This window comes from Macrobrachium nipponense, chromosome 24 (genome assembly GCF_015104395.2).
Source record: "Macrobrachium nipponense isolate FS-2020 chromosome 24, ASM1510439v2, whole genome shotgun sequence".
NCBI classification, from domain to species: Eukaryota; Metazoa; Arthropoda; class Malacostraca; order Decapoda; family Palaemonidae; genus Macrobrachium; species Macrobrachium nipponense.
This window is the reverse complement of record NC_061091.1, coordinates 65,819,932-65,831,075: the sequence shown is the minus strand read 5'-3', so window position 1 is coordinate 65,831,075 and position 11,144 is coordinate 65,819,932. Positions and strand designations below refer to the sequence as shown.

Here is an 11,144-nt window from a genome sequence, read left to right as displayed (position 1 = left end):
GCTTTACTAAAGACTAAGAAAACTGTGGATTCATTTTTGTCTGCCTGGAAATCCCTGGAAGAAAAAGGCAAAGTCTAAAGACCTGAAATCATACACTCATTTTTTGCGTACATGTTGAGGTTGCCTTCTCTCTCAGTTCCTCGTCGGACGAGTCGGTTACATGCTTGACTACTGATCTCAGGGTCTGGGTTCGCTTCCCCACTCTGCCAGTGTGGAATCAGAGAGTTTAATTCTGGTGATAGAAATTCTCGGTGTGGTTCGAATCCCACAATAAGCTGTAGGTTCTGTTGCTAAGAAACCAGTTGGTTCCTAGCCACGTCAAAATATCTAATCTTTCGGGCCAGCCCTAGGAGATTCTGTTGATCAGCTTAGTGATCTGGTTAAACTAAGATATAATTAACTTTTCTCTCCCAGCATTATAGCAAGCTTAATGAGCAATCATGTAGGAAGTCATAACATTTAATAGATATTTAACGCATCTGAATCTTCACACTTTGCCATTGTACATTTTACCTACAATTCCAAATCTGCCCAATTTATTTCACAGTGGCCTTGATCTTGACTATGACTGAATGCGGTTATGACTCGCCATGTGCTTCTTGAGATCGCTTTTATGAGCACTTCGGTAAGAGCAGACGCTGCAAGCAAAGGGCTTTTCGCCAATGTGCCTCCGGACGTGGGTGTCGAGGTTGACCTTCAGAGCAAATCTCAGAGGGCACAGGGGGCACTCGAAGGGCTTCTCGCCCGTGTGTGTCATGATGTGCCGCCTGAGGTTGCAGGGCTTCGGTGACTTGTAGGGGCAGATCCCACAGGAGTACCATTGTGGACTCCCTCCTTGGCTCCTCCTCTTCCTCCTCTTCCGAATCTCTGCTTCTCCCCAGTCAGGGAGACCCTCCATCAAAGCCTGCAAAATGAAAATGGCTTCAGTAAAAGAATGATCCAGGAATTTTGCAGTGTTATGTTAAAATTAACGCATGCAAAAAATAAAAAAGCTCACTTGATTAGTATTTTGGTGGTTATTATGTGCCTTGTGCTTGAAATTTCATAACAAATCCATTGTGTTTAGTAATGAGTAGTTTACAATTATCAGTCCATTGCAGTGAATATCACATTCATACTTTTTAAGTTCAATTTGCAGAAGAAAGTGACTTTATAAAAGAACAACTGAATGTCCTCCTAAAAAGAATTTAATGTTGAAATATAATAATAGAAACAGAGCCATTAAATCAAATTGCTCTACATCTCATTTCCTTTCATGCAATCCTTATTGCCCAGTCCCAGAACTCTGCTATTGCACAAAGCACATTGCTTGATTCCTAATTCCACTGGTTGCATAAACTATATTCCATGCTCCAAGCCTCTCTTTTGTACACATTCCAGGACACTCAAAATTTCCCTCTGTTGTAAACTCTGCTGGTCCCTTCTCAAATTTCTTTGGGTTCATACACTTTCCAACTCGCTTCCAGGTCTTCACTATTAACCTTATCCTAATAGCATGTCATTAACTGTTTATTTTGAAAATTCTTGTATTGTGTGAGTTTTACTGCTCATTGTCAAATGCCATATTTTGCATAAACCTTACTGCTTGCTACCAACTATTCCTATTGGGAAAAATATTTCCTCCATCATTTCCAGTTGCACTAGCTGTAATGCTCATTTATAGACCCTCTCTATTGCATAACCTTTTTTTGATGATAGCCAGTTCGTCATTGGACGAGTGGGTTCAACACCTGCCTATCAATTTGGTAGCCCTGCTGCTTGTGCCAATGTGTAACCAAAGGAATTTATTTTTGATGTTTAGAAATTCATTTTCTTGATACATGTAAAATGTGGGTTGAAACCCACAATAAGCTGTAGGTCCCATTGCTGAGTAACCAATTGGTTTCCTAGCCACATAAAAAAAAAGAAATATAATCCTTCAGGCTAGCCCTAGGAGAGCTGTTAATCAGCTCAGTGGTCTGGTTAAACTAAGGTATATTTAATACTGTCCCCTCCTATGGGAGAAACCATAATGATGTGTGGCCACTCCAGTAATAGGTTTAGGCTTAAGATATGACTCAGTACATGGTTAAGAGGCAGTAATCTTCACTTAATAGACCTAAGCTTAGTGATATTTGCACTTCAGCTATTATATTATGATTATTTACTATCATTCTAGATCTGATACATTTTGAAATATATCTCTTAAAGCAAAATTTGAGTGTCAAGTACAGTTTACTTAGGTTAGGAACTATTGGTCTTTATTATTTATCAGCACAGCTAGGCCCCAAGATGTCTCTTCAGCTGAGGTGCCACTGTAGTTTCCTATTAAATACACACACTTTCACCATCTTACTGTCCACCATTCTTTCCACATGACCAAGCCTTTACACTGAAGAACAGTTCTTCTCACCCATTCCTTCAGAACAGATCCCTAATCCAGTTGTACCTTAGAAACCTTGGTCAACCTCTAAATCACATTGCCACCCCATGTTGCACTTTTGATGTGCAATCGACTCCTGGCGACTCGTCATTTTCTAATTATATCCTCCTCAGTCACTTTTACTATCACTTGCAACTTCATTCTTACCCTTTTACTAACTAAGCTTTCTTTTCATTTGATTCCCTGTAAAACAACTTACCTGAGTTGGAGCTGTTGTTCCTCTTTCATGTTTGATATTAAAACTTTTTGTCTGGGAGAATTTTGTAACAAACAAAATGGGCACTGTGAGGTATGTGTTTTTTTTTTTTATTAAAACTAATTTTTTAATTTGAGAAATTATATTTTTTAAGGAAAACAACAAAATTCCTTGTCTCCATCAAACTGTGAAAAAGATTTCTCCACAAATTATCCTATGCATCTGCATCCATAAAGAATATAACAGTAAGGTAAGTTATTGACAAACTGCTGTTATGCTTCAGCACTCATGATGAATATCAAAATATACTGGCAGTATAGTATTGGAAAACAGTAAATATACTATATATTTCACTAAACAAAATCTAAAACTCTTGGTACATAAACGAAGTCGTGAAGCTAATACACCATACTGCAGAAGTCTGAATCATCCATTGCAATTCAAGGGCCACTATTTGTTTGCATGCCTGAGGTAATGCTTTTTAAGATCGCTGTTATGAGCACTTCTGTAAGGGCAGAGACTGCAGGCGTAAGGTTTCTCGCCCTTGTGTCTGCGAATGTGGGTCTTCAGGTTTGCTCTCTCTTTGAACCTCGAAGGACAAAATGGGCAGCTGAACGGTCTTTCATTAGTGTGTTGTAGGATGTGGGTCTGAAGTAGGCTTTCAGAGGCTGCCCTGTAAGGACATTGTGACAGGAAGGTGACAATTTTACACCCAAATGTGGTGCAAATCCGCCACTGACCCCATGCTCGTGGGCTACGTTCTGGGAGTAAATGTTGCCTGTGTCTTCTACACTGAGGTACCCACTGTCAGTTGTTCCCTGTCTCTGTCCAGTTCTAGTCCATTTGTTGGATGCATCAGCTCTCACCTGTGAAGACAGAAGCAATTTCCATGAGTGTAAAAACTTCGGCTTTTACTGGAACTACAGTACACAGTTCGAACATTTGTCAGTTTGTCAGTCTGATCTTTTTACCATTCCAGTTTGCTTGGGAGCCTCATTAGACTGTGGGGATAAGTACTGCAATCATTCCCATAGAAGCCAAATAGACACTCCTCCAAATCTTTTGTTACGATCTTTCAAACTTGGTTTTTACTTATTTTGTGACTTCTCTTACCCTACAATCATCTATTGCATTTACTCCCAAATACCTATAAGACTCAACCACTATCAGTACGTTCTTTCACTGACCATAATTTCTCAGTCTTCCTGGTACCTTCATAGCCTTAATTTTTTATTGTTCCTTTTTTAATTTTCTCCTCTTAAAATGCTCTCAACATTCTATTACAACCACTGTTGAGCTCTTTTGCCAGTTTGTGTAGGTTTTCTTCATTATCACTAGCAAAAATGTATGATTGCAATTGTGGGACACTCCAAGCATCATTTATGGCCCCTTTCCTGATTGACAACTTTGCGCTTTCATCATCTGCTTTGTGATGCCAATTTTGGTAAACCATAACTCTGTCAGTCATCATTTGTGTCTGACTCCATAAACATGACACAACTTTACTTTAGACTTGTTTTACATATAACCAGTCACTCCTGTCTGTACAGTATATTCTAACTCAAGCTTCACTTTCATCATAAAAATAATTGCTATTCAAACTTACCCTCTCTACCTTTCATTCTCCATACCCCCATACATGGCATATCTGTGAATTTTATCATAGGCTTCATCTGTTTTAATTTAAAACTTCTAATACAACTGTCTTATATAAACCCTTGAGGCACACACCCTCTTCCTTGTCTAAAGCTACACTGCTTTTCCCTTCCATTTTTCCTCTCACATTCTCAATTAAAATCCTACATTGTACAATCTCTTCACACATAAACCTTTTACCTAATATAATTGAACAATGTATTCCTTCACCCATTACTTTGGAACTTTTCCCTCATCCAGACATACCTGTGACACATACAGGCACATTACTCTCCCACTCCATTATACAGCCATCCCCAAATTGCATGCTCTCATCTGTAATCCCGCGAACGCTGGATGCCTTTCCATTCTTTAGCATTTCCACAAACTCTCCTCTGTCTTCTGCCATCAGCAACTCTTTGCAATATCTTTTTAATAGTGACTCTATCAAGAAACGATTCTCTTGGACCAAAACACTAATTTCAGCATCCCTCCACTTACTTTTCATGCATCCTTCTTATGCACCAGTACAATGAACCCCCTGTATTCACGGACTCTGGACTTGTGTACTCCCGTATTCGCGGATTTTTCTCTGGAACATATACCCCCTTTATTCACAGAAAATTTGCCTACTCGCATTATTTTTATATGAGAAATACCCACAAATTCCTGGTTTTTTAAAATCAATTTCATCATTAATTAAATGCACTTTTTGTGATAAAACTATTTAAAAGAACCAGGTATAATAATTTTTTTTTTTTTTGTTTTAACTAACAAAATATGCAGTTTTAAGCATTTTTATAGGGGTTTCAACTCTTCGTAGGTTCTAGCTATTTGCGGGGGGAAGGGGGTGGCTGTCTGGTACCCATCCTCAGCAGTTACGGGGAGCGTAACACTGTACAGGCAGTCCTTGGCTTACGACGGGGGTTCCATTCTTGAGACACGGCGTAAGCCGAAAATCGTCAAAAATCCTAAGAAAACCTTACTTTTAATGCTTTGGGTGTATTAAAAACTATGTAGACTGCATTTTATTGCATTTTTCGTACTAAAACCTTCAATTAATTATTATTTTGCATTTTTGGAGTCATATTTCTTCTGTCAGATCGGCATCATAACCCAGGAACATGTGCTGTAAACCTGGAAATAATATCGGACGATTATAATTGAAAAGTGTCGTAACCTTGGAACGTCGTAAGCCGAACCATTTGTTGGATGGGAACTGCCTGTAGTAATAGCAAAAATTTCTTACTGACATAGTAATCCTTTCCATGAATTATTTTATGCATGGTACTTATAAATAGTGTCATAAATCCTGGCCTGTGTTTTCATCCATCTTCCCCTTTTAGGCTCTGGTCTTGTCTTTCATATCATTAACTTTAAAAATACATTTGCATTCCTTCCCCTCCAGTTGAATCTGCCCTCTGTTACTTTTTCTTCAACCAGATAATGTAAGTATCAGATATAGTACGTACTTCCAACCATTTCTCATGTCATGTACGTATGCCTCCATCCACACTTTCGCCATCAGGTAACTTCTCCTTCCACTCTGTACTAACATAATCTATGACCTTATTTTTTGCCATTTTCTTTTTCTCAAGTATGCATACTGAAGTAGTACTTGTATTCATTTTTGGAAAAATTGTACTCCAACAATTAAACCACCATTTATAGCACAGTTCCATGCAACTGTGCACCTTCTCATTGACTTCTGGGGTGCTGTGCTTATCAATCACACCATCTCGTTCTATGTCACACAACACAAACTCCCTATTTAGTTATCTTACTGTTAAAAGAAGCAATCAATTAAGTGACTAAGTGATTGATTCCTTAAGTAAAGTTATCATCATAGGTACAAAAGTCATCATTATGATGACATATTTTGCTCGTTATGTACATACTGTTTTCGTTTGATTACAGTGAATTACACAGGACAATAGTAAGGAAAAAGGTGAAGGCAAATTAGTTTTGCACACACTTGAAAAGCTTCATGGGTTGTAGATAGTTTCTTCACAACAATACCGTGAAAATGCTTCTGAAACATATATGTATTTCAAAATATTATTGAAAGTAGCACAAGTTACATTGTAGGGAAATGCTGTAACATTTTCTGTGTACATTTGGACTTGAAAAAGAATTCATTGGTTTGACGAAACATCTGTTATAGTATTTTGATGAAAAATCGTGAAATTTTCAATTTCCCCAATAACTAGATCATTGTAATGGCTTTTTAGGAATTTACTATACTGAATTTTCAATGTATGCTTCATGATAAATACTTCGTATGGAACAATTCCCCAAAATGAATGAGTAAAAACCGTACGAAATATTCTAACAAAACTTATAAAGCCATGAAAAAATAATTCAAATTAATTATACTGTATGTTCCACGGATCATGTTTTTGCAAAATAAACAAGTGGTGTTGGTGGGAAATTAAATTGCTATAATGCTTGCAATGTTTTGTATATATCAGAATAAGATAACATTTCAGTAATGTACCAGAAGAAATAAGAAAGTACAGTTTTTTACCTGTATGAAGTCTTCAGAATATCATAAAAAACTCTTACAGTATAAAAACTCATAATCAGAAATTACTCTCTGATACTTAAATTGGCCTCAGTAAGATTAAAAATGCTTCTGGAAAGACTTGCTGGTTAGTCCCTGAATGCTCATCGGTGCACTTAAGGCAGATTCGAGTAAGAAGTAAAGTAGCATAAATGTCTGATCTTGCACTATGAATGATCATCCACTACAAGTTAGTATGTATGCCTCAAGGAATGTTTTTTTTAAGCACTGTGATGAGTAGTCCTGTAAGGGAAGAGCTGCAGGCATAAGGTTTTTCACCCGTGTACCTCTGAATGCGAGTCTTCAGGTTTGCTTTCATGGTGAATCTTGGACAGAAAAGGCTACTGAAAGGCCTCTCATTGGTGTCTCGCAGGAAGTGTTTCTGAAGTGGATTGTGTGAGATGCCTTTGTAAGTACACTGTTGACATGAATGTGACCAGGTGGAAATCTGTCACTTACCCTTTGCAGGTGTGTGACAGGTTGGGAGTAAACATCACCTTGGTCTTCCACACTAAGGTACTCCATGTCTTTTGTTTCCTGTCTCTTTCCAGCTCTTGTCCATTCATTAGATACTTCCAGTCCCACCTGCAAAAATGGAAATGATTTGGATAAGTTTAAGAACCTGGGCATTTACTATACAGGCAACACATATTAGTTTGTCAATGTCACCCTCCCATTTAGCTCAATTGAGAGGTTAATTTGGACAACAGATAAAGAACTGGAATCTTCCTCTGCAAGGTCAGATTGCTATTAAAGAAGGGACCTTACCTCAGGTATGGAAAGCAAAAGACATACCATTATTATACCAAAGGATAAGCATTTATTTTGAGTCAAAGTATGAAAGTGTCATTTAAAAAAACATTGAATACTTACCTGTTCACAGGAATTGTAAAGAGAGCAACCAAGGTATTTTGCTTTTCTCATTTTTGTCACAGTACAGGCAGTGCCCGGCTTATGACGGGTTCCGTTCTTGGATGACGCATCGTAAGCCGGAAACGTAAAAAAATCCTAAGAAAACCTTACTTATGCTTTGGGTGTAATAAAAACTATGTAAACTGCATGTTTATTGCATTTTTCATCAAAAAACCTCTAAATATTGATTATTTAGAATTTTTGGAGTCATATTCTTCCATCATATCGGCATCGTAAGCATCGTAACCCTGGAACGTGTCGTAAACCTGGAATTAATTTCTGTTGAATATAATTGAAAAGCGTTGTAACCTCGGAACATCGTAAGCCGGGGACTGCCTGTAATTATTTTGCTCTTCTCATATTTTTGTTACAGTACTTGATGCAGTAGTATTGGTAATTGTTGTCCTTTATGATTTAAGAATTGATTTCCCAAGGTACCATTTGATGTGCTGAATAGAGTACTAGTATTTTCATTTGGTTGTAACTATGAGAAAAAGCAAAAGGAAATCAAATATACTTGTTAGTTGAAGTCCTTATATTCACTACTTCTCCCAGATCTGAAATTAGTGATGATATAATTGATAAATTGTCTGTGAGACATAACTACCTTAAAGCTAGTTAAAAATCATTTAAAGAGAAAGCTAACCTTTTTATTATTTTATAAGCATTTTTTCCTTTGTGGTTCCATAGGAGTGTATTTTTCACATAAAGTCATTACTAAACATTTCCAGTTCAGAATCTGTCATATGTAAGGTAATTAACAGTTTGATTCCTCGGGGGTATGAGTAACATAATGAATAGCAGAGCTATCTTCTGCAGAAGATATACATTTAGTATACTTCATATATACTATTTGTGATGAATTCTACCTACTGGTAAAGATAGCCATAACTTTGCACCAGCTTGCAAGTCGGCATTGGAATAAAAAAAAAAAAAAAAAAAGGAAGAAGAAGCTTGCTTGGCTGACCCAGATGAATGTCTAGTTCACCTGTTCTCCATCACGTCTGCGTTGTTTTAGCTCTTGTCAGAGTTTTTCATGAGTGGTTGTCAGTATTTTATATCTTTATGTAGTTTAAGTAACTTACCAAATGTTACATAGCTATTGGTTCCTAACCATACGGCAGCTTAAAAATGCAAAATTCACAAGGTGGCACTGCTATCATTTGTGTGTAGATGAAAAGATTCTGCCACTATCCTGGGACTTAAGAGAAAAACAAACTAGCAAAGAGCTCAATTCGTTTCCTGCTGGCTTCCGACCAACATTGGGATTGGGAATTTTCTTCAGGTGCTTCGTTGCTTTTCAGATATTTATTTGCACGATCTTTGGTGAAGTATTCAGAATTTGTTGTTATTGTGGCTTTCCAATAATCAGTTATTTGTTTTGTTGTAACTATAGGAATTTATTCTTTAGTTAACTTGTTGGATACTAGCTCATGTAGCATTCACTTCTGTGAGAGAGTTGTTATTACTAGATTACCCAAGTTTTCTTATGATTGTATACTAATTTTCTTATGATTTGTATACTAATTGTACTCAATGTAGGACACAAGAATGTGTTAAGGATTAATACTTGCCCAGAATGTCAGGATTGGAAAGATAAAAAATGAAAGAATTTACAATCTCATTTAGAAAAGCTTGAGAGAGATAGAAAGAGGAAGGTCAGCCCTTAGGGCTGAGAATAGAGTTCATTATACAGGAAATTCTACTTCCATTGCCTAGTTTGTAGTGGACGATAAAACTGTTTATTCTCCTGCTATTTCTCTTACTTTTCCCCCAACTTGAGTCCTACTTTACCACTTACCCCTGATTCCAGGCAGGTTTATCACATTGTTTCCAGTCTTCACTCCATTGTCAATCCCTTCGAAAATCAAGGTCGTTAAGTTTTAGGATTTTGATCCAATACCCTTGATTAGAAATTGAGGACGTCTGCAATTAGATCATCTTAATGAAGAAAAATTGTGCATAGTGGAAAGTTCGGCTGTAGAAGATGACAGATATTGTGAATGAGATTAGAAGGAGGTGGCTGGTCCGTCCACCAATGTGCTCCTAGAACAAGGGTCCCTTGTCCCACTCTCCAGCACTTCGGGAAGAAGCAAATACTTGGAAGTCCAAAGGAGGCGTGACTGAGGTTTGCCTATGAACCCAATCACCCCCTTCTATTGGGAGCCTGTAATTACATTTCATCAGGGCTTAAAGACCAAATTGCCATTGGAAAGGCGCAATTTCTGTAACATCAGCTTTCATCAGAGTCGGACTCTCCCAGCCAATTTGGACCAAACAGAAGCACCTGTATTGTGCTATCTTGCTTCTTCGCCGCACCCCTTGACTGCTATACCTACCTCTTCGTACCCTCTCAAGGAAGATATGCAGAACTTGGTGATTCCTCTCCTCTTGCCAATTACGAGGTATAAGGAGGTTAGCATGCGAATTTTTCCGCTGGCAGCTTTCAGGGTCAGTCTGCTTTCTCTTACTCGTTCCTCGTCGGTCTTGGTTTTGGAGACGGTCCTAAGCACCCCAAAATATACCGACTTCTAATACGAATGTTCAGGAGCCAGCATTCTCATATCCAGGAATTTATTATTCACCATTTGGTTCCGAGCACCCGGTATGCCAAGTTCCCAGTGCCCAGCACCAGCTTACCGAAGTGCCTTGGTGCCAAACTTACTGGATATGATGACTCCTGGTCAATCCAGCTTTTGCTATCATCATTTCAAGCTATCAAAGAATAAAGCTCATCTAGCCCTCCTCGCCCAAAAAGTCAGTTGTCAGAGCTTATGGGTTCTTGAAAGAAAAAGAAACTGCAAGTTTCCAAAACCCAAAAAAAGTCTTTATTGTCTTCTTATTCTCCGACAGGGAAGGGAAAGAAGAAAGAAGCAAGAAAGAAAGATTGTTTCACCACAGTCCAAATGGGGTCAATCTCCAGAAGATGATTGCAGCTGCATATTAACATACTCTTACGTTGAGACGTTCTTATAAATCAAATAAAATAGCAAGATTTCTATTATTCTTTGAAGTCTTTGTTCAGAAAATTTATCGACCTTTACCGATCAAAGGGTATTTAGGTCCCGGATGCTGATGCTTACTCAGTTTTTAAATTTAAACATTACAGAGGAACTGTATTCTGTCCTCTAACCAAGACATATGGGCGACCTAATTCAAATCCTTTGAGATGAAAACAAGCAAGAAAGTTCCTCCAACCTCGCTTGGACGTTGCACTGAAATGGCTCTCAGGGTTCTTTGCTAGCAAAACCTGGCGTCCAATCTGTTCTCACTCAGGTCGATCAATGCGTTGCAGGCGAAATAGAACAAAGAGAGTAGGCGTTTTTGGCCGCAAAGGGATGAATTAGTTGTTCGCTCACTTGCCTCTTAAAGTTTATCCTTGCTCAAAATAAGGATCATCCAAGCCCTTTCCTCAG

At 38.1% G+C, this 11,144-nt stretch overlaps 1 protein-coding gene across 2 annotated transcripts in view; it reads right to left on the bottom strand.

Annotated features, from left to right (window-relative positions):
- Positions 1–547: 547 nt before the first annotated feature.
- LOC135205709 (myoneurin-like) overlaps positions 548–11,144 on the bottom strand; it is a 406,587-nt gene continuing 395,990 nt past the window's right edge. The window contains exons 6-7 of one of the 2 annotated variants that reach the window (XM_064236720.1): positions 7,276–7,401; positions 3,170–3,484 (exon numbers count right to left, since the gene is read on the bottom strand). In XM_064236720.1, the coding sequence (XP_064092790.1) occupies positions 3,185–3,484; positions 7,276–7,401 (426 nt within the window). In that variant the 3' untranslated portion in view covers positions 3,170–3,184. Of the gene's footprint in view, positions 905–3,169; positions 3,485–7,275; positions 7,402–11,144 lie in introns of those variants that run through there. The other variant, XM_064236740.1, reaches the window with a different exon arrangement.